Genomic DNA, 23,066 nt, shown 5'->3' on the forward strand with positions numbered 1-23,066 from the left:
GTTACGTGCAGAGCATCAGTGTTCATGAGTCAGCTGCCTCAGGCCTGCACTGCTTCAGATTTTAAAGAAAGTACACGTAATAAGCGTGTGGTAGAGGTTTGCATCAATTATCAATATCAAGACCTGTTGCAATGATTCTGGGGTCAAAATCTGCACGTTCCCTTCCCCCGGAGAAGACGTATGAGGGTCATGAAATCAGGTCTGATACATTCTTCTCACAGCTGACATTTTCAATCTCATATTATCAATTATTTTAAACATTTAGGACTGATCCGCAGCAGATCAAAAAAGAGCAAACCTAAAAAAAAAAGGCTAGATGTGTTTATGGATTGAGTGGAAAAAGTCCTCTGAGAACTAAATATGTTCATGGTCGTCACACGGGAAAACAAAGGACACCCAATGAGCAGATCAAGGAGGTTAAAATCAGATTGGTACCTCGTGGCAGACATTGGTTGAAGTTTTTACAGGCTTACTGCTATGGATGATGGATTTTCTTTGTTCCTTTTTAAGAGAATATGAGTTTAAAAATTTCTGTCAGGACCTAAAGACAATTTCAACCAGAATCTGAAAAAGTGGATCTGGAGAAAATTACCAACCCTGCCTTTAAGCTCCTACATTTTATGGATATTAAATTCTAGTCAGTTAAGTATAAATTCATGTCATCTATGTCTTTATATTTACTGAGAATTCATTTTAATGTTGTTTTAAACTTGAAAACTTTTTGATTTTTAGAAGACAAAAAAATAGAAAAAACGATCAAAGACTTTCTTCTTATTTGATAATGACCTGCACTAACTAGCGAACACCCACTTCAAAGTGTGATCCTACAGAGAGCAGGGGGAGAGAGGGGGTATACCAGCAGGAGGGGGGGGGGGGGGGGGTTGGGCAGTGCTGCGTGAGACTGGACTCCAGGAAAGCTCTGTGGGTGGTGAAAGTTTTCAAAATCAAAGTAAGAAGGGGTCAAAGTGTGGTCATGTTTTGTGCAGCTGTGTGGTGTGGAATCACCAGACGGACACTTCAGGGAGGTCAACGTGAGCACATCCACACCGCTGCAGGAGTGGTTGTGCAGGAGCGGGGGTGGGGGGTGTCCCTGTGGACATCTTGGAAGATGAGAGAACATTTTCAACTTGCAAAGTAAAAAAAGATATGTGAGTGGTTTAAGAAATCATTTGAAACAAGATGGAGATCAATTTGCTTTGTTGCCTTAATGGCTCTTATAAGGTTTTACTTTGTGGAACATTAATTGTTAACAACTCTGAATTTCACACCACAGGGGGGAGAAGAAATAACTAACTCTGGAGTGTTAGGTTGAATGTCAAAGATGATTTTTAAAAGAGAAACATACAACATGTCCTCTCTTGAAATGCTGAGGCATCACCAATGTGCTCCCATGATGAGCAGGGTCTGCTTTAAAGAGGTCATATTCTGCCCTTTTTGGGGTTCGTATATTTAATCTATGTACCTACTAAAGCATGTTCACAATAGTTAAAGTTTGAAAAAAGTGTCTGTTTTCATGTACTGCCACTCCATGTACCGGCTCGCTTCTGACTCTCTCTCTAAGGCTCTGAAGTGCCCACGTTCAGAGTCCCCACATGTGCCAAGTCTGATCTGATTGGTCAGTTGCTCAGCACGGTTCTCGGGAATGCCACGCCCCTTTTACCATATTGGGAATGCAGCCACTTTGGCTCCGAGTGGAGCAAAAACATTAGCACCTTAGCACTACTGTGCTACCGCAGGCTACGGCATATCGTGGGCGTGCTACAGAAGTTAATGGGCGTGCAACATGAGCTGCTGGGCTTGCCACAACGAGCCAATGGGCTTAGATCAGTGATATTCTACAATTCTACAATTCACTTAGCAGACGCTTTTATCCAAAGCAACGTACATCAGAGAGTAAATACAACACAAGCAAGGATCTAGAAAAAAGAGAACAATGTCAGTAAGAGAAAACGATCAGCTTTGAGTCTGATTGGACACACAGGTGCTGACAGGAAGTGACCAGAGGCAAAGCACAACATTGACGGCAGTTCTTGTGAGCTCTAATCAGTATAGAAACCATCTTATAAGTCAGTTGTTATCAAACAAAAACCATCGTCACAACCATCATCATCATCAATGATATCGAAACCATCATCATTAAGTTAGTAGGTATTCTTTAGCTTTAGCTTTTTCTTAAAGGTGCAGAGGGACTCTGCAGATCGAATGGAGTTTGGAAGTTCATTCCACCATTGGGGGCAACAGAGGAGAAGAGTCTAGTCAGAGACTTAGGACCCTGTTGTGAAGGTTGGATCAGACGCCTTTCATTGGCAGAGCGTAGTGGGCGGGAGGGAGTGTAGACCTGATGAGAGAGTTAAAGTAAGGAGGAGCCGTTTTAGTCGCTGTTTTGTAAGCGAGCAGCAGAGTTTTAAATTTGATGCGAGCAGTGACTGGGAGCCAGTGTAAGGAGATGAACAGCGGAGTGACATGTGCTCTTTTAGGAAGGTTGAAGACCAGTCGTGCTGCTGCATTTTGTATCATTTGCAGAGGTTTGATAGTGCATGTAGGAAAACCTGCCAGTAGAGAGTTTCAATAATCGATGCGTGATATCACAAGAGCCTGTACCAGGAGCTGTGTAGCGTGTTCTGACAGGTAAGGTCTGATCTTCCTCATGTTGTACAGGGAAAATCGACATGACCGGGCCATCGAGGCTACTTGAACCTTAAAAATTTGCTGGTCATCAATCATGACACCCAGGTTCCGGGCAGACTTTGTGGGCATGAGTTTTGTTGTTCCAAGCTGGATATTGATCTGTGGTTGCATAGAAGGACTGGCTGGGATGACAAGGAGCTCAGTCTTTGAAAGATTGAGTTGAAGGTGGCGTTCATTCATCCATTTAGATATGAATATCAAGGCATGACAAGATTCTTGCAGAGACTGTAACATCGTCTGGCGGGAATGACAGGAAGAGCTGGGTATCATCAGCATAGCAATGGTATGAGAAGCCATGAGAGCGGATTATTGAACCAAGTGAGCTTGCGTATATGGAGAAGAGAAGGGGACCAAGCACTGACCTTTGAGGTACCCCTGTGGATAAGCTGTGCGCTTTGGACACTTCTCCTTTCCACACTGGGAGAAGTGTCACACTGACAAGCCGTCACACTGGCAAATTTTTTTCCAGGGAGGGTTAGAACCGAGCCTTACATGCAGCTAATGCTGGAGCTAACAGGAGGACGTAGGAGAAGCCGCGTTTCCGTAGACTTTGAATTTTTTGCACATATATGTGCCTAAACATGCACAGGACACTTGGAAAACACAGTGAAGAGCATATAAAACCAGAAAAAGCATACCATGACCCCTTTAAGAATCTCACAGGTAATCAATGAGTGGCATTGTTCTGTTTGTGGAAAGCTGAGTATGTAAGCAGCAGAGAGTTGCATGTTAATCAAAGATAGCAGAATGAAAACTGTTTTTGATTCAGAGTTCTGAAATTGTTTCTTAATTAGACGAGTTTTGGAGAGATTCTCGTTGTCAGTTTTTTGTATTAAAAACGATATCAGGAAGAGAAAAAAAAGTAGGGTTAGTACGTCTCTTATTTCTGCAGCTCTGCGAGCCGGAAAGATCACAGAAACTGGAGCATCTATGTGACAACATTTATTCTACAAATTGAATAATATCCCCAATGTTTTCACATCAAATCTGCATCGCAATAAAAAGTCAACGTGAGAGGAAGAGTACCCGTCCTCGACTGTCTTGTTTGTTCTGATGGAGACAGAGGCCGGGGCCCTCCGCACGTCTCCCAGGCTATTAAGAATAGATGCTGCAAAACTGAGGATGACAAACGGGGATGAGGAGGAGGAGGGGGGGTTCCTTTGACAAAGACTCATTTAAACGCTTCGGCACGATGGAGTGACTCGAGCAGCGGCGTCCCACTCTGGAAGCCCCAAACCACAAGACAGCTCCGGCTCTAATCGCAAACATTTATTCAGATCAGACAAACTGCACTGAACGCCTCTGAGGAGCATCTCTGAGAGATAAAGAGAAAGAAAAGATTCAGGGAGGAAGAGGAGGGAGGAGCGAGAGATCAGCTGAGTGATACAGACAGGGAGAGAGAGAGAGAGAGAGAGAGAGAGAGAGAGAGAGAGGGAGAGAGCGAGAGAGAGAGAGGGAGAGAGAAGGAGAGAGACCGAAAGAGAGAGAGAGATAGAGAGAGAGAGATAGAGAGAGAGAGAGAGGGAGAGAGAGAAGGAGAAAGAGAAAGAGAGAGGAGAGAAGGAGAGAGAGAAAGGCCTGAGAAAGACAACAGAGGGAGAGAGAGAGAGAGAAACAAAGAAACAAGAATGAGACACAGCGAGATGGAGGGGGAGTGATTGCTCTTTTGTTAGCCTGTATTAAGAGGCAAAGTGACTCCAGTCCTCCAGTAATTACACGAAGCAAAGAGAAGGGGACGAGTAAAAAAAGAGAGAAGATTACAAAAAAAGAAAGTCTCCCGAGTCAGCAGACTGAATCCAGCTCAGACTGAGACTGAGACTAAAATGAGATGAAAATACAGATTTATAAAAAAGCATATTTACTCCGCAGTCATGGGGTCTTGGTCTCAGATTCATAGAAGAAGTGAGTCATCAGTCAGACTATCGGAGTTTGGAAACAAATCAGTGCTCAGTGGGTTTCAGTCAGAGAGCTACCTGTGAATGTCACTACTCCATCTATGACGGTGCAGCATCGATTCACAATGAAGATTTATCTATGCCTTTATTTAGAGGCAGGACAGTAGAGAGAGGAAAGGAACCGCAGGTCAGATTCCAAACCCGGGCCCTCCGCTCTGGAGGTCTTAAACGAGCCATCAGTAAGATATACGGCCGTTTTGGACGCCCCTCAGTTTGCCAGATATGAGAGCAGTTATCAGGTCAACAGGTCATTTTTAAACTAGTTCATTGGTACCGACTCTCGGATACATCAAGAGAAATCAGCTGTAATGGAAGCTGATTGAGGGTGTGTGTCAGAGCTTGTGTGCATCTATAGACTTGCTGATGGAGCTTCATGCGCAGCTCCAGAGGACGCTGAAAAAGATTAAGAAGCATACCATGAATGTGTCATATTCTGTCCAGTTTGGCTGCGTTAGTTTCACACTTCAGTGTCGAGAATGAAATACAGTAGAACTCTGGCTGTAAAAGTGGATGAGAAAGGAGTGAATGAAGTCTACACTGCCGGCTGACACAAGAGCAAAATGTTCTCTTCGCTCTGTCTCCTTTCATCGCCTCGTGAGCCGGAGATGTGTTATTGCTACAGCTGCCCTGTCCTGAGTTCTTATCCTCACACGTCTGTTTGTTTGAACGCTACTGGAAAACAACAAGGAGCTTACAATAGGAAATATTTTTTTTAAAAAGCCCTAGAGCTGCATGAAGGGAGTAAACAGCTTCGGGTGTCAAAGAATCAACATGGTGAAGAAACACTTGTCAAACTAGTTTGTACTCCATGAAGATACATATTTAAAGGTACAGACACAGAAACAGTCTGTTCTGAGCAGGGCTGAAATAGAGGGGTTTATAGACATGATTAAATACAGGATCAGAGTGGATTTAGAACAAGAAACTTCACACACATGTTTAGGGGAGCTCTGAGGCTTATTTAAACTGGTTGAAAAAGAGGAGACTATGTGACCTTTAAATTGTGTATTTAAAGTCTATCTTGCACTGTCTTTGCTCCTCCTATTTTCGTCATTCGACTGCTCTATGTGCCTTTGAATTAGATACAGATAATGTTTTTTGACTTTGAATGTAAACATAAAAAGGCTGTGGTCCTCGAAGCGGGCGGCACGGGTTCGAATCCGACTTGTTGCTACTTTCCTGCATGTCATCCCCCCCCCCTCTCTCTCTCTCTTATTTCTGACTCTATCCACTGTCCTGTCTCTCTAATAAAGGCCCAAAAAGCCCAAAAAGAAATCTTAAAAAAAGAAAGAAAAAACAATGGTAAAATGTTTGGACCATCTTATCTCCATTGTTTAATCGTCGATGCACATGTAGACGAAGGTAATCTACAAAGCCTCGTGTTGTCACAGGGTTACTGAAGGTCTGGAGTCATTTCCATCCGAGGGTCTTTTAAAGCAGGGGACTGGAGTTTGAGACTCTCCACTTTGAATAAAGCAGAGCTGACGATGGATCTGCTGAATCTTATACAGGTCTGTCTGACCTACTTTCTCCAACTACTGATTCTTATCTGCAGGAGGGAAAAAACACAATCTCACCCGTGCTACCTTTTTCTCTTTTAACGGTATGCATTGTGCTCACTTTATTCAAACACCACCTCAGGACATTAGACGTACTGTAGCGCCCGCGAGTATCCAGCATGCATTCTGCATTATTGATATGTGACTTAAGAAAGTTTCCAAAATTAGGTTTGCGTCCCACTTCTTCCTAAGAGCTTTGAGTTTCATGCTTTTGACAGAATTGTTCAAAAAGCGAACACAGGATTTAAAAACTGCACTTTACTGCATTGAATCAATAACCTGCTTTGTCATGTGGTTGGTGTATATGACTCTATTATTTCTGCTCACAGATACACGGTGGACTTCTCCCTCCGGGTGGGGAAGAGCGAAGGAGTTCAAGTATCTCAGGGTCTTGTTGAAGAGTGAGGGTAAAATGGATCATGAGATTGACAAGGCGGAGACCGTTGAAGTGAAGAGGGAGCTGAGCCTGAAGGCAAAGCTCTCACAAGTTGATCTGTGTTCCATCCATCAACTATGGTCATGGGTAGTGACCGAAATAATGAATTAGCAGATACAAGTGGTCAAAATTAGTTTCCTCAGGTGGCTGGGCTCATTCTGGTCGCCCATGGTCCCCCAGGAGGAGCTGGAGAACGTTGCTGGGGAGAGGGCCTGCTGCCGATGCGACATGGCCCCAGATAAACGGAAGAAAAATGTATGGATGGATAAAAAAAGCTTTGCCTCTCACCTGTACTGAGCTTGAAAGTGCTCCTGAACAAAACTGTGTCGACTTCGAGGCTGCTGTGTGTGGGCTGAACTGGGACTGGAAGGCTCCTCCACTGAACTGGGCCCCTGCAGACAGAGATATATAAAAAAGGGGGGAAATTAGGCACAAAATACTGCACATGAACTTTAAAAACAAACTTTGTAGGCAGACACATGAATACAAACACATCATCATCATCATTGTAATTTGATGCGAAAAAGACTTTGAACACTTGTTTCCACAAAGCTGTCAGAAAATGTATTAAAGATTTCCTTTTACAAATGAGTTGTCAAGTCTAAACTACAAACTGAGGCTGTGTGCAACATTATGTATCCCATCTGTGTTCACTGAAGTTCAAGTTTTGGTTGCACAGAAAGAGATCATGTCAAAACTTTCTTTCTGAACGAGATCCAGGAAGCACAGCTCAGCTTCTGCACCATCTGCAGCAGCTGCCTGCTGTAAATAATAGCTGCAATAAAGACTTGAACTAAAGTCGTTTTCACATCTGCACTCCTGAAAATATCTAGATCATTTCAGGAGGACGGGAGAAGGGAAAAATACATGAATGAACAGCAGGGTACCACAGGCACAGCCTATACATTCTCAGGTTTGTAGGCTTGCAGGAACAAACAATGAAACATAAATCAATAATCCATCGTCAATTACACAGGACTGCCCCTAAAATCCTGCAGATCTAGTTGTACACACATCGCACCTCACAGCAGGTGACTATCCTGGTCGGACAGGAATTCTCCTGATAATATCCTGCAGCGTTCTCAGCTCAGTCCTTACACAGAAACCCACTCAAAGATAAAAAAAAATGAAAGTGCATCGTCGTGTGCTGCCTACCTTAAATGAGAAATATGAAACACTGACACCTAGTGTTTAAAATGGTTACTGCAGTCTAAATTCTAAACATTGTAGAGAGCTGTCTCCCCCCCCCCCGCAGGTTGCCATGTGGTGGACACTGAAGCTTCAGTGTTTAGCCATCTCTGCATCCATTTTTCAAAAGCATCTCCAATAATGATCCTAGTTTGAGCACATTTCTGCTCGTGGAGCTTAACCAAACCTTTGGAGAAACCAAAGAAGAACTCAAAAATGTGTTACAGCTACATGATATTTACCGGACTCAGCTAGCGTCTGCAGCCTGTTGTAGAGACAACTTTCGACGTAACAAGGATTTAATGATTTATTTGTATGCAATAACGAGACAGAACTTGGGTTAGTGAGTGATTCCAGAAAGTGGAGTCCGAGAATGTCATTGCCAACAGCTTCATCTTTTTTCTTCTCTGTTATTATTTATTTGACTTCCTTCATTATGTCACCAGCTTGCTAGCTTAAAAATCATTAACCTCTGTGCCTCTATGATCATTTGGTGCCCATGTTACTGTTGCCTATCAAAGGTGTCCTCATGGCTAAGAAAGTCAAACGCACAGTTCATCACGTACACTCCATGCAATTCATCTCACAGGTCACAGGCTGTTGAATTCTTGTGTGCTTTTTTGTAACCAGTGTTTGGATAGGCTTATGTGTACGTGTGCATGGCTGTGCGCTAGGCCTCAACCACCTCCAGGGGCATGGGGGGGGGGGGGGGGGTCGGGGGTCCCCAGTCTCAGGTACCCTTATTTTAGGTGGTACAAGCTGAAAAGTTTGGGAACCCCTGGTCTCGAAGATATGTGTGAAAAAGGTGATATAAAAAGCTAAATTAAGTGAAGGAATGTCGTGGAGGGAGGTGCCTCTGCCTCAGAGCAAACCCTGAGCGGCTTATCACCTGTAATGGACGGTTAAGAGGGCCTGTGTGAGCTGCAGAGATTGTCAAATGGATTCATGTGCACCTGGGGACCGTGCAGTGCAGCTGCTGGGAGTTGAAATTGACTTACATTTCCATTTGGAGCTGGTGTGTATCGGCTGAACTCAAGAGTTGCAGAGAGTTGGGTGACAGAATTTTAAAAAAAAATGAAGTCCTCCAAAAGTTTATGGAGATGCAGAACTTTTGAATGTTTGCACATCGAGAATACATCTCTGGCATGACAGGTTTTTTTTTTTAGCTCACTTTGACGGCCGAATGCAAAACATGAATTTATATTTTTAAATTTGTGAACATGCCAAAGCATGTGATTCATATGCTCATGTCATCTCTTATTTGTCATCAGCTAGGTTGTTTCTCTCTTTTTGCCCTCTTTTCTGCATCTCTTCACTGAGGAACAATGGAGAACAATCCTCCAACCCTCAGAGACAGACTGGGTTTCACGCGTCGCTATGGAAACCTGGCCTCATTCCCCCAATAAACATGTGGGAACAGGGAACTTCTTCATCAGTCACAGCTTGGCCTAAAATGAAGCTCTCTGCGTTGGTAATATGTGCCTGTTTTTGACAGGAGGCCGTCCCGTTTTCATTGAAGGTTATGCAATCCCCCGGGTGATGAGGACGCTTGACCCGACGTATTGAATATTCTGAGTCTGCAAAGTGAAAGTGAAGTTCACCGGGAACAATTCAAGTGCCCAAGATCACGTCATATGCCCCCCCACCCTGAGTTTAAATAAGTGGAACAACAGCCCACAACTGACAAGCACGGCGTCACTTTACCGATCTGTAAGCCTTTACACTTAAAGGCACAGTGTGTGAATTCCACCACCAGGGGGCTCTCGATCAAAACGATAACAAAAGATGACATGGAGGCTGGCGAGTGATTCTCTATGCTACTACCCAACCCCATAAAAACGAACTCCGACTTGACCGTAGGCAAGACGAACGGCCGACATCAACCTGAGGAAGAGAATACGTTTAAAGTCGAGCTGATGTACGTTTTTATCACAGCAGCACAAACAGCAACAGTACGGCAGCTTTCAGCAGCAGCTCACGCTTCCTTATGTAGCGGCCTTTCATGTAACATCCAGTGTTCCCACGGCAACGATAAACATCTGTCATGATGGCCGCCAAAGAGACATGTCCCACTACAATTATAAAATTAAGGATTTCTCTGGCTTTGATAACTGTTGGAAATATTTAAGGTAATGGAAGTACTCAACAAAAAAATAAAATAAATATATATATGTAAACACTGTAATACAATTCTTCATAGTGTACGTTTAAACAGTCTGTGCACAAACATTTAAATAAAGATTATTATTTTTTGCCTGTTTTGGAAATACAACTTGCAGCCTGAGCACGTCAGCAGCCTCACAAACAAACCATGAGAACAAATGAGTACTTTGAGAGAAGGAGTGAGAGTGAGAGAAACATGGAACAAAGACCCGCTGTGTGCATGTCACAGAAACACAGCAGATACACACCTAAAGCACCGACACAATCAGCGAGTGTTTGCTGCCTCTTTCTTCAGCAGCCGGGGAATAATGAACAGCAGCACGATGTTGTTCCTGCTCTGCCATCGTCTGCCAGAAATAGCTGCGTGGGGCCGGCCTCGGCAAAGTGAACACCAACGTACAGAAGCACTACTAAGCTGTTCAATTGTCACACTGGGTGCAATGAAATAAAATACAAACCTCTGAATGCATTCACATCTAGAACATATTCAGATGCCTCCTGTTGCTCGAGGACAAAATTACCGGCAGCGTGTACACACCCCTTGTGGCGTTATAGATTTTTTTTTAGGATTTGCATACACTGTCTGTTTCAGAGCGCAGCGTGCGTCAGCTTAAATAGCTGCTCTTGCCTTGTTATCGCAATGACTGTAGTTTAAACGTGCGGACGAGTGACTGAAGAGGGTAAAGAAAAGGTGCATGGAGACTTAAAAAAAAAAAGATCAAACTCAGAGAGGCATCTGAGGAAAGGAACATGCTGGAGGAAATATTCAAGGCCTCGTATAAAAAGGCTCTTTTTTGAGGCTTATTGTGCAGTCAGGGATCAATCCTGCTCATGTTTCTTTTTTTTTTTTTTTTTCCGTCCACCCAGCCAGGTCTCGTTCATTTTCAGCACAGAAATCCGATCTAATAAAGTGTATGAATCGTAAGCCTGCGGGGAGTTGTAGCAATGGGTTCTGGGATTTGGAAACACAGAAATAGAGTAAAAAAAAGATTTTCTTGTGAGGGATGTTTTAGAGAATTTGGTACACTGTCTGAGTTCTTTTCATAACACCGGTGCTCTAAAGTGAAATACTCTTCAGCTTTCATGAGTGTTTCAGGGGTATAAAAAGGTCACTTTGAAGCTGTATTCACACATGACCTCCTGAAAACTTTCAGCACAGGCTTCCCCTGAGATCCAAAGTTCACATACATCTCACAGAGGGAAACTGTCCCAGCCAGACAGGAGGGTCAGGGGGCGGGTCTTAGGAGACAGGATATGTTGTTAAAAGGACAAAGTGTGTGGTAAAGAGGTGTGTGTTCACCTCAACAATAAACTGGACTGGTCACATAACACAGGCGTCCTGTACAAGAAAGGCCAAAGTTGACTGCACCTTCTGAGAAGAATGAGGTCCTTTGGAGTGTGCAGGACTCTGTTACATATCACATCAGGTATAGAGATTTGATCACACAGCGGTATCATGTTCCGATATCAATGTAATTTACATATCAGATATCGGACTGACGGAGCCGATCCACGTCACAGATCAAGAAAGATGGTTGGTCACTTTAAAACATTCTCAGCTCGTAGAGTCTCACTTTGAAGACATTGAGTATTTACTGTGAGTAGTGTCCACAAATCGTCTCCATGACGACATTCAAACGAGATGGAACAGCTGCCACTCAAAGATTAAAAGAACAAAGACATTAACACAGTTTAATAATGATTAAAATATATCAGTATTAGTATCGGAATTTGATCAGAACTTAAAAAAAAGTGAATCAGTGCATCTCTGTATTTTAGCTTCATCTTTGTCCAATAGGAGGAGGCTGAGGGAAGCTGTCCATTTGTATATTCTGTAGTCTTTACAGGTCATGCAGCTTCCCACATTCTCTTGAGTTTTGTGCATGTGTGAAATGAACACATTGACAGAACACTGTGTCCTCCAACTCTTCAGGTCTCCTGCTCAGCTCTCTCCTCCTCTCAGCGATGAGAGGTCAAACGGATACATACCACCACAATCAGCGAGAGTTTGTCTCCATTGCATCACAGAGAAACGAGGACTCCAAGAACAAGAACACGGGTATTGTGTATCAGTGAGCACATTGCACTTTCTCTTGTATACACAATTCAAGGGCTCACAGCTGCAACCACCGCAGCTACACAATGAGCTGTACTGAATGTACTGACTGAAGAGGTGATGTAATATGAAACAAACGGCTCACTGAATAGTTGTTTATGTTTTGTTGAAACCCACAATGTCAGTGAGACAGACAGGTGACCTTGTTTATTTCAAAGCTGTGCTGAATACTCTTCTCTGATTGGTCAGATACAGCTTTCTATGGCCTGCTATTTATCTTGTTTAGACTGCTGCTAAGAAGAACAGAACCTCGCTAGAGACGCAGCTCTGATAGCAGACTTTGTAGGACTTAACAGGGTACATACAAGCGGCAACTTCCGCTGTTGAAAAATGAAGAAGACGCAGAAGTGCAAAATCCTGCAGTTCCTCGAGTGTCCACTAGAGGCTGGCTGCAGAAGCACCAGAAGTCACATACACACCCATTCAAAAATTCTGTTTTTACAGCAGAAATTAACAAGTTTACAGTCTGGTATAAAAAACGAAATTTGTCTGATTAGCTCATGTCTCGATGTGGAAATGGAAGGCGAAGCAACAGAGTCCGCGAAACGAGGCTATAATGAGAATATTTGTCTTTATATCAATGCTACTTGTAGTTTAACAGAATCCCAATATCAACTAAAGAGCGGAGAAGATCATAACGGAGAACAGAAAACAAAATGCAGCAGGTTAATAACGTGCAGAGTCCTGTGCAGATGGTCTCTGGTCGTGCACCGATCACATAGAATAAATGTTACTCCCCCCTCCCTCTCACTCATGGTGAATTCTCCTGATAATATCCTGCTGAGTTCTCAGCTCACTCAGACTCTCTGCAGAATAAATACTCGCGGGCCGGCAGGAGAAACTCTGGATAAAGTGTGAGTGAACAATTCAGCCGTTCACACATGAAGCTCAACCCCCAAAAATAAATTCAGGACAGACACAATAGGCCGTAGTTTACGACAGATACTCGACCAAATTTAAGAAAGCACAAAGCTAACACTTCACAGGAAATGGATGAGGGCTAGCTAGAACAGAAAACTGCTGAGTGGACTGATTTAAAGGAAGCTCCAGAGTTAACCATTTCTATAGAAGGAGTTCAAACCGAAGAGTCTAGGAATTCTTAGAGAGCTGAAGACATAAAATCCTTTAAAAATCATTTCCAAATCAATATTTGTGTCAATTTATGGATTTCTTTATTTCTTTTTTTTCTATTCTGAGTAGCTGTTTTATGAGCAGGATGAAGTAGAGTGGAAGTCTTTAATTATGAGACAAGACCCCAAAACAACAACAAACTCTTCACTGACCTATCTTAGATATCAATCAAAGCAGCACTGAAGTAGCTGCATCCGAGGAATCTATAATAGTAGTGGGTGTGTTTTGGTTTTTGTCTAGTTAGCACTTTGCACACAGCTAAGCTAGCATCATGAACAAATTGCTTCTCTGGCAGTTTTTAGATCCTACACTGCTGAATCAGACTCTTCTCCCTTCCTATAGCGTTCCAATGCTGCTGTCTTCTCATTCATCCTGCTTTGTGATTGGTTCTTACTGCGTCCACTCGAGACAAAGTCACAACATGCAGGATTCACTGAAGCGACAAAAACACAAGATATGAGAGTTTCTTTAACAAATATATAATCTACAGTCTTACGCATGACGTCCTTAAACTAATACTGTACAGTTCCAGCCTCTTGAAGCTAGAAGATTTCTGGGATATAAACAAAGTTTGCAATAATTATCTCACCAGGGCTTCCCTGCAGCACAGTGTGAGACAAGATTAAAACGCCTTTGAGAAGACATAATGATGGAGCTAAAGAACAGACTCTGTGGAGATTTAGAAAAATGATAAGAGAAGTGATTTCCTCCTCTGACAGCATGCTAATTAGAAATGTTTCAAAACCATTATTTTCCTTCCTAATGTTGATTCAAGTCTTGAGTCTCAGCCAATACCGGTTGACCCTGTGATACCAGCGAGATTATAAAGTACATATTATACAGGTGAGTGGTGACGTGTTGCTAGCTTTGACAACATTTCCCTCTCTACTAGCTCTCCTTTTGTTTTTAAATGTTAGCAAGTGGTATCTTTGATTAAATGATGCGGGTACAACATCTGTCACCAAGCTAACACAGCACACATCACAAGACAGCTTTCTCAAAATCTGTCAAACGACAGACCCTGAGCTGTAAACAAGAGCATTGTCCACAAGGCCACTAAAGCAGGTCGGTGGACAGCTATGGTCAAACACAATTGCAGGGATGTCGGGGATAGAAACTCTTTAGTTTCTTCTGCTGCTGTGACAGAGGACATCCTAACAGTGACAACGGTGAAAGTTTCTACAGCCTCAAGCAGCACATGAGTGAGGCATCTGACCAGAATGCCACTTCCAACGTACGTGGACGTACGATCCAGCGAGTCAGTGCAGCATCTACCTATAGCTGTCTGTGGTCCTTGCAGGTTGACGTCCCAACGCCTTTGCTGGTTACTCTTGCACCGGTCAGTTTAACCTGGAACTCCGTTATCTAAATCAAAACACTATCAAATCCTATCTGTACTACGAGATGTCAGAATCAGAATCAGAATCAGATTTATTGTCCAGGTATGCTTACACACACAAGGAATTTAACTTTGGTGAACTATGCTCTCTTATGTACAGGTACAACATTAAATATCAACAATAAACATAATAAAAAAAGACTAATATTTACATGACTAAATATGAAACAGTGCAGTGGTGAATAGTGCAAAACATGCTGAAGTAACATGATAATAAGTAAAATGCAGTTATGTGACGTGATGTGTCGACTGACCACTTGTGCTGGTTTACATCCCGGTAGTAGAGCATTATAGAAGTGGCAATTAACCTGAGCAACACACCCCATTGTTGGTCTTAATTAAAACAATTAAAAATCTTAGTTCCACCCAGCAGTGATTCTGGTGCTGACCAGCGACGTTAATGACGGTCAATCATTCAGTTTGCTAACTGTGTACCGATAGTCATAACTCGATACTGGTATCAGAATAAAAAATACCAATCCTGCTGCAGGTTCCCCAGTATCTTCACTTTAACCTGAGATCTTTTTCTACTGCTCCATGATTCTTCATCCTCTGAGTCCTCACCTCTGTTTGAGAATCAATTCGGCGCAATCAGTGGGAAAATGTCTCCAGTGCAGCCACCGTAAATGGCTTTGGCTCTGAGCCTCTGGCAGAGACATAACTCCCCCTCGAGAGATCTTCACACTCCAATCCCTACATGAAAACATCAGCCGTTATCAAAGCGCTGCTGATTCCCTGCGGCTCTCGTTCCCTGTGAGACGTCACGGAGATTCTCCTCTACGACGTGCTGTGGAGAAAGAGTGGGAGTTTGGCTCGCTGTGTGTGGTTGTAGATTTGAAGGCTTTGTGCATGTTATGAATGTGGGGATGGTTTGTAGTTTAAAGGTAGAAATCATTGTTACGATTGGAGGGAGTGGGTGTTTGGTGTTTGGAGATGGGCGAGATGTTGTAGCCGTAAAACATCGGAACAACAAAACCAGGAGAGGCAGGTTGGCCTGGAGGGAGAGAGACCGACTAATGAACCAAAAGCAGCAGAGTCCTCCATCGTGGAGCCTGAACACTCATTTAGATTTGATAAAAAATAACTGTGGCCATAATTGTTAAAAATCACAATAAGGCAACACTAGAAATGTCTTGAATTTAACTGAAAGAAGGAAAGAACAGGGTGTGACACCTACATGTTGCAATTTGGGGTCAAGTGAGACATTTCACGGGGGCTTGGATTTTTCTAGATACAAGCAGAAGGGGGCTCTGTCATAACCTGGCTCCATGGCCATGACAAATATGAGAAAGAACAATGTGAATGTGTGGCGAGAGAGAGAGAGAAGATCCACCCTGGGGTCAGGCTTTTATGCCCTGCAAGCAACAGGTCCAGGTGCTCTAGATTGGACCATCCAACTCCTCAAGAACTAGGGGGACAGGATCAATTAGTAATAGCCTGACTAAGGCAGTGACCGTCACAGCTCCAAGAAAAAAGGTTGGGAACAACTTTACTAAAATAATAAATGCTTTATTATCAAAGACAGTAAACCAGTATCGCTGTTTTCCAACAATGCACATCATACAGTTTAGTAATGAAGCAACCTCTGGTGTTGAAAAAAAGAACAGGCTACACTGCAGTTCCCATCCAAAGTCCCTACCGGCTGAGTTACTGTAGCTCTGCTTTTAAACAGCAGCATCTACAGAGTGTCTTTTTCACTCTTTGACTTCTAAGCTGATCTGAAGTCCTTTGTGTAAAAAAATAACAGTAATTAACTCTCGCAGTGTCTTAATGAAGCTCTCATTGTGCTTAGTCGACTTTAAATGCAGTCAGGTAAAGACAAAAGTCTTTTCAGGGAGTCTAAAAATAACCTCTGAGAGATAGACGATGTCCAGCTGAGGAAAGACGCTGACTCAGTTATCTGCTCCGACCACATTTTTAATCAACAGGCCGACCTGGAGGAGCTTAACACGTTCACCTTGACTGCCAGGAGCTGCTCTGAGTCATCCCACACACACACACACACACACACTCTGATAAAAGCTCCCTCACACACACACACACACACACACACACACACACACACACACACACACACACACAAGCGCACACACAAATCATATATACTGACTCGTACACAGGAACAATGTTATTTCTTTTCCTCTCCTCACACACAAACACATTCAGGTCTCAAAGTGAATTTAAGGCAGCCTCCTCATAGAGCACATGTCCTTCAAAGAAGACAGACATTTACTGAGGGAGTCGAAGCAAAACTGTGTGACAGGAACCTGAACGAGAGGGAATGAATTTTAAGAAGCTACCATTGGTTCCTCTCCCGAATGTTTTCTTCACCACAGTGAGGCCAAGCTGTGGGATCCTAAGTGCCAAATTCAGCCAGAGCTATAGCGGACGTGTTATCTTGTGCAGCCATGCCCCCCCCCCCCCCCCCCCCCCCGCCCCGTTTGAAACGAAAGGTCTGGAGACATTTTCATGACAAAAACCTTGAAGTCCAAAAGCTGAGCTGAGAGGATGCTCTTATACTACCTTTATATCCAGCAGACCTTTTTTTGGATACAACTCTGGTGCTGCATCTCATGTCTGCCGTTAGCTTGCTGAGGAAAAAAAAGCCTGGCACCTTTTGCACATCTACAGATTAAACTGAGAAGTTGACAACAGTTAGCTTAGATCGAGTATTCGTCTCTTATAAACACAGAGCAGAAGATGTGACACTGTCTTAATTGCACCTTGGCAACCTTCTTCAAGCATTGCCAATGTATTTGTGCAATTTAGACAATGAGCAGGAGTTTGCTTTCTATTTTTGTTCATTCAAAATGAGGAATGATTGGGTGTCTAGGACTTATATATGATCAGACACTATCGTTTGATATTTACTGATATCGTATTTAAGTTTAAAATTCTGGTATCGGGGTGCCGGTAGCCTAGTAGTTATGGGCACCCCGTACAGAATCCGACCTGTGGCTCCTTTTCTAAATGTCATTCCACACACTCTCTCTCTCTCTCTCTCTCTCTCTCTCTCTCTCTCTCTCTCTCTCTCTCTGAATTCCAACTCTATCCTCTGTCCTATCTTTACAATAAAGAAACAAAAACTCACTTTTTTTAATCTGGTTTCATGACAACTGTACCGAGAAGTATGATGTAACAATGTAATCTTTTTAAAGGAGGAATGTGCAGCTTTTTGACCCAGTAGGTGTCGCCCTTGAGCACCAGCATGAAACCAAAACAAACTTCTGTTTAGGCCACGCCTCCTCCATACTGAAGCCTCCGCTCTCCTCCAGAGACACACCTCCAACCCCTCTACACTCAAGTTCACATGAAAGAGTTATGAATTGGAACGCACCATAATTAATCACCTGTGTCCTGCATTGTTGTGTTAGCATGCTAATGTTAGCGCTCATTAGTTAGCTCGTAGCTTCATTTTGAACATAAGTTGACACAGAATGAGCGTGATCTAAAAACTCTTACTAACATCCAAATAATCAGTGAGTATGTTCTTCTTCTTCTCTCTAGTTCTTGACTAAAACAGCTTTTATACACAAGGGGAGGAGCCGGCCGTCCCGTCCATGTAAACACGGCTCTGACAACAACACAGCCAGCGGGACTCGAGCTTCTCCCTCATTGTAGACAGTCATGACTCAGAGACACATTTAAGATATACTGTACAGGATTTCTGCTGTATTTATATGTAACAAACATGTTGCAAATTCTTCCTTTAAAATTCCTAAATAGTAAACTCTCACCATATTTGATCATTATTGAAGTAAATCAAACCTCTATCTAAAATGTTTGTTGCCCCTTCATTTCATCATTAAACATATTTTGACTTGTGTGTGCCGTTACTGTCTGATAAACTCTTTAATGTGTGTCTTTGTGTGTATCCGAGTGTGTGCTGAGCCTCAGTAGCCCACACTTTAAGCGGATGGTAGCAGCTTGATGTTTTGGGCCTCCTGCAGGAAGAGATGACGTCTCCCACTGAGAGTGAGAATTAGACGAGCCAGTGTTGACGGAGCAGTTTGCCGCTTCAGGTCTGAGCCAGATGCACTCTTTTTCTCCCGGAGCATCGAGCTGCAATCGTATCAGTGCAGATCAGAGTTTAATGGAAGTGAGAAAGCTTGTGTTGTTTACCTGAGAGATTGTCACTGAGGAGTGAAGCCCGGATCATTATAGCTCTCCTTTTAATCAAGCAGCTTTGATCTAATGTCAAATCAAGCTAGGCTATTAGTCTAAAAATCAAAGTCAAAGAGACGCAGCATGGCAGCTTTACAAAGGTTATATAAGGTCAAAGACAAAAGAGATACACAACACAAGCAAGGATCTAGAGAGGAAGAAACAACATCAGGAAGAGCAAACAAACAGCTTTAAGTCTGATCAGACACACAGGTGCTGACAGGAAGTGACCAGAGGCAAAGCACTCTGTTGTTAATGTTGTTAATACGCCGTCATCAACAACAACATCAACAACACAGCTGTACTTAAGAGTTCTTATCGGCATCAAATCCATCCTAAATGTCGTCAGTCATCAGAATCATCATTAAGGTCGTAGGTGTTCATAAAGAGCTGGGTCTTTAGCTTTTTCTTAAAGGTGCAAAGGGATTTGCGTTATGTAGTTTATTCCACCACCAGGGGGCGACAGAGGATAAGAGTGTATATAGAAACTTGGGGCCCTGAGACATCAACAAGATAAGAGGCATGAGAAATGGTGTCACCTCCCTTCAGTCCCTAGTATGAATTGAATTGAATTCTTTTTAAGATTTTGGTCGAAAACTTAACCAAAGTAACTTCTTTCAGTCTCCAACAATGCATGAGGCCAGCTAAGACTGAGGAAGGGTCGGGTCGTTTAGATAAAGATGAGCCTGATAAACTGAGCATGAGAAGAAATGTGTTCTAAAAAACGCATTTAAGCAGTCTTTCAGAAGATTCTGACATTTACCAACATTTTCTTATCATGGATCTGTTCTTAGCTAAGAACAAAAACTTAAGAACACTGGATGACGCTCTGAAGGCCCATTTCCACCAAACAGACCGGGTTGGTCCAGGACAGTTTTGGGGGTTGGGTGTTTAGATGGATCATTGAGGGAACTCTACTTTCAAAATCATGCTAGGTTTTTTCAAAATGACCAACACTGCCTTTAATATCAAACAAAGTCTCAAATATAACCTGCTGCAAATCAAAAGATCCAGGAGCACGACAAGCTCAAAGTGTGAAACAAAATGCATCGTGTCGAGTGTTCAGAGAGGATGTTTGGGAAACTTTTAAAACACAGGGGGGTACTTTCTCTGCATATTTAGATTCAAACTGTCTAACAGAGGATGGGTTTGAAAAGAGAGATCAAGAAGAGAAAGATGGGGGGGGGGGGGGGGGGGGGGTCTCTGTCAGAGCGACATAGAGACTGACTCAGGGGGAGGAATGAGGATAACGCTGTCCCTGCAGTAAAGCGGCTGACTCACCTCTATTCTTTGAGCTCCGGACCGCTGCCACTAATTCAGCCTATTCAAAGCCGACTAACACGGCTGTCTGGGTGATAACAGGGGGGAACCCGCCGGCATTTAACCCCTCGCACACCCAGCCATTATGACCCTTTATCGCTTCCCTTTCCCCCCCCCCATCACTTGTGTGCTTCTGTTTGGCAAACTGCTCCCTCGTTACTCACTAATGTTTAGTTTTGTTTTTTGTGCTATTCACAAAGTTCTCTGCATGTCTCACTGATCTGAAAACCTGTTGCTATCTGAAGAGCGCCGCATGTACCCACTCCGTTCCACGCTGTGCCGGAGTCCAGCCAGACCCGCCGCTCTTTGGCTGTTACCATGGAGACTAGAGCCGAGCCAAAACAAAGGGCAGAACACAAACTAAGCAGCCCTCAGACAAGAGGCCCTGGCAGAGCGCTGACAGCCTAATCTGGCTTGGCTAGCACCATCTCTCCCCCCCCACCCCCCCACCCCCCCCCCATTCTCGCTCACTCCCTCTCCCTCTCCCTCTCCCTCTCCCTCTCCCTCTCTCCCTCTCTCTCTCATCTCACACTGGAAGAGTTCATTCCCAAGCAAATATTGACTCAGAGAAACAAACGAAATCGACGTGACTAATCGAGATGAAAGAGGGGAGAATTCATTAGCCTCCAAAGAGTGCAGGGTCTCATGTGAGGGTGTTTCCCCCCCTCGCTTTGATGGCCGCTGCCGAATCCTCCAGTCCTAACCAGAGTTAGGGGGGAGTGAAGGCTGTATTGTTGATCTGTGCTTGGCATTCAGGGAAACCCGAGGAGAGAGAGTTCATACCAAAGGAGGATGCTGAGAACTTTAAAACTGAAATGTGATCACACATAGGAGTGATTAATTTCCTCCTGCAGCCTTTTTTAAAATGTCACAAAACACGCTTATGCAGAACGTCCACAGAGAGATAACCTTTAAAGGGAAAAGTTAGAAAAAAGGACTTTCTCTCTCTTAAACACGATTTAATTTAGAAATAGTCCCTAAAATACTAAAGAAAATACCAGGCTTGAGTGGGCGATAACAGGGGATGTGCACAATTAGTCGACTAAAAGATTTAAGGTCGTCTCCCTTGACAGTTGGCACCACAACCAAGAGTCGTTTTAACTAATCCCACTTTCTGAATATAAATATAACATAAAAAATTGGGGCGCTTATAGCCTAGCGGATATGACACCTGCACCATGCACAGGGGCAATGTCATTCCCCACTCTCAGTTCCCAACACTTCCTGTCTCTCTTCAGCTGTCTGATCCGGTAAAGGCAAAAAGGCCAAAATTGTGGACTGGTCACATTTTGTATGATCTCTATTTCTGAACTTTTTCATTCTCTTGTAACGGCAGGACAGAGTCAGAGACAAATTTCCCTTTTGGGGACAGTAAAGTACACCTTCTCTTATCTAAATATACCCTCTGTAAATATACTGTGGAGTAATGACTTCCTAAAAAGAGAGTGAAGTCAAACTCCCTCTGGGTTTGTTGTTCTGAGCCCTGTGTTCACACTGACGGGACGACACTTCCATAAGCTTGTCAAGTTAACCCTTCCCTCTCCAACTCTTGGATCTGCCACAACGTGGGGGAAGGGAGACAGCCCCGCCCACTGAGGGAAGCAGTTTCTAGAAGCATTATAGCGGACTGTCGTCTTTACGAAGTTGAAGACTTTCTTTGGCCTTAAAAGACAAACAGATGACGATTGACTCAACTTTGAAACACATGTCTTTACTTAAAATTGATATTTTCAGATGTTAATAATCATCTGCTGCTGACTCTGCCTTACAGAACCCAACGTGTGAATCAGGACGGGAGAGGGTAGGCTGAGGGATGTAGGAGGTGTGTTTGAAGAGAGCATTGTTTTGGTCTTAAAATATGGTCCTAAAGTCTCAAAGTAAGCCTTTAATATTTATACCAATAAAGGCCTACAACTCCAATCAGATGTGGTCTGTTTGCTGTAACACAACCGCCAGTGTATCTCCGATCAATGGCTACTGCAGTAATGCTCTACTACCCAGATGTAAACCAGCACAGTGGACGATGGCGTCTCATAGCAAGAACCGCTTTGGCAGTATTTTGATTTAGATAATGGAGATTGAGTTGTATGTAGACTGTCAGGTTAGTAGATATTAACCTGTAAGGAGGGCTGAAGGCTGGTGGTGCTAGCACTGCTAACGTCAGCCACACTCTGCAAACCAGCAGACGCTTTGATCCCATGTTCATCAGTGTTGAATAAACTGTTTCTGAGTGTTTTCTTAACTTTGTGCTCGTCGACTGATCTCAATTTCAATTTGTGTTTAATCGTCGGGGAAATGAGTCTCTAGGAAACATCAGTAGCAACAACGCTGCGATACTGTTTTAACAGCATCTGGCTAGAGCTGCAAAAAAAAGGCCTCAGTCTGTTTTTTTAAACCCTTTATCCTTTTTTTCACAATCTGCCACACTCGCGTATTAAAGCCAAAGCCTCACTAAAACCAAGAGAAAACACACATTCACCCACACAGAGTCAACCACACTCTGCTGTGTCACACGGCAGAAACACAAAATGATTTTATCCAACACTGAGAGACTAAAGCCGTTTTCACATATACACTCCTGAAAATATCTAGAGAATTTCAGGAGGCCTGCTCCGGATATTCTCCTGACCTGGCTTTTCATATATGCACCTCACAGCGTCAGACAGGAGCCCTATGAATGACTCAATTTTAAATGTCTGTAAATGTCCTTCTGCAAAATAAATATTTGTTTTAAGATGTTTATTTCCATCGTTCTCTCGTTGTTTGTTGCACTTTGTTGACACTTAATTCCTTTCTCTTCTTTGGAGACACAAATATTGTCTTTCCAGTTTCTACCCCCTGAGGACTACATGTACAATGAAGAACAGGTCAGACTGCATCACAGTTACCGAGCCTGCAGGTGACAGGAAGACACGACCATATAAGGAAGACAAGCATGTGATGGGTG

General features: G+C 43.3%; 1 protein-coding gene across 1 annotated transcript in view; it reads right to left on the bottom strand.

Annotated features, from left to right (window-relative positions):
* usp43a (ubiquitin specific peptidase 43a) overlaps positions 1–23,066 on the bottom strand; it is a 119,804-nt gene that overhangs the window by 66,981 nt on the left and 29,757 nt on the right. Inside the window, exon 3 of the mRNA XM_020654153.3 lies at positions 6,927–7,030. Coding sequence (XP_020509809.2) covers positions 6,927–7,030 — 104 coding nt within the window. The remainder of the gene's footprint in view (positions 1–6,926; positions 7,031–23,066) is intronic.

The sequence above is a fragment of the Labrus bergylta genome, chromosome 1, assembly GCF_963930695.1.
Source record: "Labrus bergylta chromosome 1, fLabBer1.1, whole genome shotgun sequence".
Classification (NCBI taxonomy): Eukaryota; Metazoa; Chordata; class Actinopteri; order Labriformes; family Labridae; genus Labrus; species Labrus bergylta.